Genomic DNA, 6,226 nt, shown 5'->3' with positions numbered 1-6,226 from the left:
TGTAGTTCACAATGGCTCATGACTACGCTAAAGTAATCAAAAATCAATTTTTAACAGCATTTGAAAACACCCTTCTAATATGGTTAAAAGGGTTGATCTGTCACATATTTTTATATCATGGCACTTATTTTGTCATGAGAATACAATTATTTTGGCAATTGGTCACTCAGTTGCTGTGCCGGATTCAATTTGCAGCATGTGGGTCTCAAGAAGCAGTTGGCCAGGATGAATTAGTGGGTGTCATGGATGGAGGAGGTGGTGGTGGTGTAGAATTTAACAGATTCACAGTGAGGAGGAACAAGTCTCAAGTGTTCATTTGATGAAGAAATGTAGATGAGAAAGTACTTGTCTGGACCGTACACATTAAATTATCTGAGCATAAATAGTATTGTTCGTTTTAATGGCACAACTTGTTGGGATGAAGTCAGGCCTTTGTGACCATGGGTTGTGGAGGGTGCTGGAGCCTATCCCAGCTAGCTATGGGCAGAAGGTCAAAAAGCTTTGAGTCTAGTCTAAAATGTCTTTAATAAAACCACCATTAAAAATGCATTTTACTCTTATTTGGGTCATCCTTATGCGATTTATACATTTGTTTAATGTGTTTTTACAGTTGGGAAACTGCGAAAAAATGAAAAATAGGGCCTCAAATACTAATCATGGCTCTGCATATGCTCTTTATCTTACTTTGATGAGAACCACAGCACATTCATTTAGTCATTTAGTGCTGGATTTACAGTGATTAAATTCACTGACTTAATCTGCCTCAGTCTCTCACTGGCCCACATCATATTGGCAATTCCAGTCTGGCAGAATAGTGGAACTACTATAGAGGGATGTTGACCCTGTTGATTTGGCAAAACAAGTTGGTGGAATGTTGCTAAGCAGCAATGCTCTATTGTACCGTAGGGGAAAGGCCATGTGGGAACAGTGGAAATCCAACTAGTCATGTTGGTTCTTTTGCTCCCGTGTTTCTCCAGAAAATACAACCTGTAATTTTATATAACAGGTAATTAGACAAAATTAAAAAAGATTCGACAGATGATATTTTTGATGGAATTTAACATTTGATCCCATCCTATTACACCATTAGATTACATTGACTTAAATCAACCATTGCAACTTTAAAATTGAAATATTGGCACACTATCATAGCATTGCAACTTTAAAATAAAATATTGGCACACTGTCATAACATTTCAATTTTATCATGTAAGATGAAGACTTTTTCCAGGCTCTACTTTCATCATATTATGAGAAAATGATTAACATGTGCGATTGACAATTCAAACCAGGCAAAAGTTTGTAGAAGCCAAGAACTGAGATTGTGAGGGAGTGTGATGCGATGCGTTTTGACGGTACATAATTAAACGTGCTCTGGGTCTTCATTTACCTCTGCCATTTGTAATCTCATCACTGAAAAGAGCTCTCGTTAGATTTTACATGTGCACTGTTAAAGGTTGCAGCAAGATTGAATATCTTTGTTTAAGTCTTCCTGAAGGTCTTTTTTTTCTTTTCTTTTCCAAATCGTGTGAAATAAAACATGGTGTACATTGAGATTCATGCCTGAATGATTCCCTCAAAAGGGTTCCTTTTGTGAGTACCAGTCTTACGGCTTTGTTGGGAAAGTTAAATAATCCAACATTGTACTGTTGCCTCTCTAGAGTCTAGACACTCGAGTGGGGAGTGAAAGGAAGATGCGATTGTCGCTTCTTTTTCGCTGTCGCCTTGTGAAAGGAAGGTAACGAGGTCATAGCTATTCTCAAAGGATTTGTCATGATTCATTCCAGTAAAGCCATGGTGGGCCTGAAATAAATACTGTCCTCCAATGCAAATAGGAGACAATGAGCCATCTTCTTACATGCTCCACACATCTGAAAATTTGAATGGAAAAGGCACACTCAATGTATTAATCCTCATTTTTTATTTTGATCACGTTCCCATTTCCTTGTTTAAAAAATAAAGGAACTTGAAAAAAATGAGTTATTGATGGTTCCATGAGAAAAGACTTTAATAAGTTCTACATCCAGGGTCGTAAATCAAAACCGGGTTAGCAGTAATGACTTAATTAAATGCAATATGAAGAATGAAAGAGTTTCGACGTGTAACCAATGTCATGACCACTGTGTACTCTTGCAAATCTTTGATATGGTGCAGGAAATGTTGCATATTAGCACTTTTTATGCAAGCTAATGGACTGTGGAAATGATTGTTGAGGCAGAAGTCAATACTAATTGATCAGCAGGGTTCTAATTTAAAGACGTTGATACTTCACTATAGAAACTCTATCACTGCCAGTTCCTGAGATGGCAATAATGAATGGCCATTGACTTTGCTTTCAACAATGGGCCTGATAACAAATGAGTGCAGCATTATATCACTGAGACAACACAATGCCACCCTAAAGAGCCAGTAAGCTGTTTGCATGCATAGACAACATTTGTTTTAATAAATGAACCTTTTCATCTCCATGGGTTTTTCAAGGGATTCCAACAAAAGAGTCAAAGTGAATAGAAATCTGCGGAAACCAAAAACATAACTCCCAAGAGCTTGGCAAATCATACTTTTTGTCCATATTGGACCAAAATAAAAATGCGCTTCCATGCTGATATTTAGCAAGAAGCGTTTTCTGATCTCGGGTGGGTGTTTGTCTATTTTTAAGTGGAGCTTGGCTACTTAGTGAGCAAAATTTAGTTGGTTCCAGATGATGCCTACTAATTTACGAGCTGTTTAGTGGGGATATGAAAGCAAAGACTTTATTGTGATTTTAATAAATATAAACAGCTTTGTTTAATGCTCTTTGCAACCTCTCAAAAAATACACTTGGAGTTTATACACATGAGGCAAGAAGATGTGCATTTAACATAAAACGGTTTGATTCATTGCTAGGTGAAGAGAGAAACCTTTACTAAGGACACATATATAGGATGAAGAGGGAAATGAGGACTTGCTGCAATAAAAATAATTCAATATTTAAATCCATTCATGCAGTCAGCGGCGGAAGGATTACAGCAGCAACGCCACACAAAAAAGGCAATTATGAGCGCGTGTGCTGCCCTAAATTCAATTACCCTTTGCAGCTCTTTTCAATTTTGTTTTCATTAAGTACATTAAGAAGATGTAAAGTATGCTTCTCAAGTGAAGAGATGATTAAAAGTGTGAAGAAAAATGAAGGGGAAAAAAATCCCACATTTGATGCCATGGCTATTTTGTCCTACTTGTTATCCAGGAAAATAAAATGAGGGGGATCATTGTTCTCATTACTTTCTAGGGCTGAAGAATTATTTTCCAAAATATTAATAATATGATACTGTGTATTTTATATTCAGTAACATCACTCAACTCTTAACTCTTTATTATATAGTCATTCTCTGATATGTTTACAGTATGGAATGAACTATATTATAATTTGTAAATCCAAAATACAATGCACACAATTCAAATTGTTAATAACTTGGTTGTTTTTTTTATTGTACAAATCTAAAGCAGAAGACTATGTATGTATTTCCAAAATATCCCACTGGGGGTCGCTACAGTTTCACCAAATGAGTCGAAAACGTCTGTGACGTTACATCCAAGAAAAAGTCCTTCCCTCCTGACACGTAGCAGCCGAAGCTGAATAGGCAGTCCTCTGAATAGATTGTCAAACTCCGTGGGTAGGTGTTCATTTACAAACGATCTAATGACTAACCTTTGCTGTTTTACCGTTATATAAAATCCACAAGACGATCAACACCGAAAAGTCCTGCTTGTCTTATTGTTGTAGCGCACTTCAAGCTAAACAACCGCTAGCTAAGTTAACTGGACGAACTCTCATGATCCTTTTTTAATGTTGTTTTGTTTGCATCTTTCAGTAAATACGGGGTTGATGTAGTGAATATTGCCAATAACATATACTTTTGCAGTTTGGCAAAGATCAAGTGAATTAATTGTTGTGTATGCACATTAATGTTCCTGTTTAAGAAGACTATCAGCATATACAAATACTTCAGGAAAGAAAATGCTCTTATAGCACAGTCAGTGTAATCGCTCAGCCATTCCCAGTTTATGATAGCAGAGATACAAATATTTAACCGTTCTAAATACTGTTTTATTTTATTTTGACAGTGAGAGATGTCCGGGTTTGACAACTTAAACACAGACTTCTACCAGTCGAGCTACAGTGTGGATGACCAGAACCAAGCTGGTTATGGATATAGCAGTGAAAATCAATACAAGTATGTGCCTGTTTCTGTTCTCACCACAAAGTAATCACCATTAGAGTTTGAAGCTAATTTAAGTCTAATTGCTTGTTCTGCAGACAATATGGCCAATATGACTACTCCCAGCAAATGGGCTACCCATCCCCAGGAATGATGCAACAACAACAGCCATACACGGGACAAATCTTCCAGCCCGCGCAGACCTACACTCCATCCTCGTCACAGTCCATGTACGGCAGCAGTTTTGATGATGAGCCGCCCCTACTGGAAGGTAGCTACGAACTAGAAAGCCGTTAACCTCCCTTGCAGCATTTTTTACATAATTTTTTTCCATTAGAATTAGGAATCAACTTTGACCACATCTGGCAGAAGACTCTGACGGTCCTCCATCCTCTTAAAGTGGCAGACGGAAGTATTATGAATGAGACCGACCTGGCTGGCCCTATGGTCTTCTGCTTGGCCTTTGGCGCAACGCTTCTCCTGGTAAATCACTATTATGAGCTTTTTTTTGTCATTTACTTCTGAAGTTTTGCCAGCTTTGCAATTTCATAGGGTCGTGGGGGGAAAAGGAGGGTTGCTCAATTGAAATTAAGCTGAACTGTACTTGCGGTGTGATTCCTTTGCATAAAAACAGTTAGAAAAATTCCCATTAATGGCAGCCAGTGAGCTACAAAGGCATTTTGGGCAAGTTTGGGTTTCTATCTCAAATATTTTCACCTGACTTCACTTGCAGGCTGGTAAAATTCAGTTTGGATACGTCTATGGGATCAGCGCAATCGGCTGCCTGGGCATGTACTGCCTGCTCAACCTCATGAGCATGACAGGCGTGTCCTTTGGTTGCGTGGCCAGCGTTTTGGGCTACTGCCTCCTTCCAATGATCGTCCTGTCCAGCTTTGGAGTCATATTGTCACTACAGTGAGTGTCTTTCTTAATACTTTTTGAGACGGCTGGGTGCTTTCTTCTCACGTTGATCGTGCTGTCCAGGGGGCTGATGGGAATCATCCTTACGGCAGCCATCATCGGCTGGTGCAGTCTGTCGGCGTCGAAGATCTTCATCTCGGCGTTGGCCATGGATGGGCAGCAGCTATTGGTGGCCTATCCGTGCGCGCTGCTCTATGGCGTCTTTGCACTTATCTCCGTCTTCTAGAGACAGCATTTCATCCCAAGATGGAAGCTCGACTCCCTGCTAACTGATAAAAATCATCATTACCTAGTTGCAGCAATTAGAGTCAAAGGAGTTTACGAAACATTTTTTTCCCCCCTTTTTTCACTTCACCATCCACTTGCTGTCACCACATTCCAACGGGACAATCTGCAGTTGGGAGTGTGCTGTCTATTTTTCTTTTTGGGATGGAGTCATGAGAACACAATGCAGAAGGGTGAGACTCAGGTTGGGGGACAGCTAAGGGGACTTGACATCAGCAAATTCAGAAGGTCGAAATTAGATCCTGCACAAGTCGTCACATCTCTCGAGTTCTAATTGCTGCTTTTTATGGACGCCTCACTTCCAAACATCATGAGAGTGGAAGGTCCTCCTATGGATTTTCATCGAGGGACAAATTCATGCAAATGCTTAGCTTACTTTTACCACTACTAATTGATATTTAAAGACATGCCTCTCAACGAGTTCATTTCATTCTTGGTTTTCGACTTCACAGGTTTTTTTTATGCTTCAATGTGCCACGTGTCGCTCATGTCAAAGGGGTCTTTCGAGGTGAACATTCGTAAATAAGTGGTGTACCGTTAATAAAGGAAAGACTGAGAAAAGAAGTGAGGCTGGTTTGTTAAGGGTTGTGCTGCTATCATATTTCATGAAGATGGATCCTCACGTTATGTCAATGAATCAGACTTGCAATCACATCTGTTTCACAGAAACTCAAAACTATATATAGTATTTAAATCAAACATTTATTACCATTTAATTTTCAGGTTATGGAGTAACTCAACTGTATACGAATAACTATACTACATATGAAGAATATACTTGTAATTATAGTACAGTGCAGCAGGGTAGGTATTTAAAATAT

General features: G+C 38.9%; 1 protein-coding gene across 1 annotated transcript; it reads left to right on the top strand.

Moving 5' to 3' along the window:
• The first annotated feature begins 3,517 nt into the window (after positions 1-3,517).
• yipf5 (Yip1 domain family, member 5) lies at positions 3,518-5,969 on the top strand. The gene is made up of 6 exons (XM_077741340.1): positions 3,518-3,653; positions 4,105-4,214; positions 4,298-4,470; positions 4,537-4,682; positions 4,933-5,114; positions 5,184-5,969. Exons 2-6 carry the CDS (start codon positions 4,111-4,113, stop codon positions 5,344-5,346), a joined length of 768 nt encoding a protein of 255 aa, XP_077597466.1. The 5' UTR covers positions 3,518-3,653; positions 4,105-4,110; the 3' UTR covers positions 5,347-5,969.
• Positions 5,970-6,226: the final 257 nt, after the last annotated feature.

The sequence above is a fragment of the Stigmatopora nigra genome, chromosome 19 (assembly GCF_051989575.1).
Source record: "Stigmatopora nigra isolate UIUO_SnigA chromosome 19, RoL_Snig_1.1, whole genome shotgun sequence".
Lineage (NCBI taxonomy): Eukaryota > Metazoa > Chordata > Actinopteri > Syngnathiformes > Syngnathidae > Stigmatopora > Stigmatopora nigra.
Note: the sequence above shows the minus strand (reverse complement) of the source record. Positions and strands in the feature narration are given on the sequence as shown.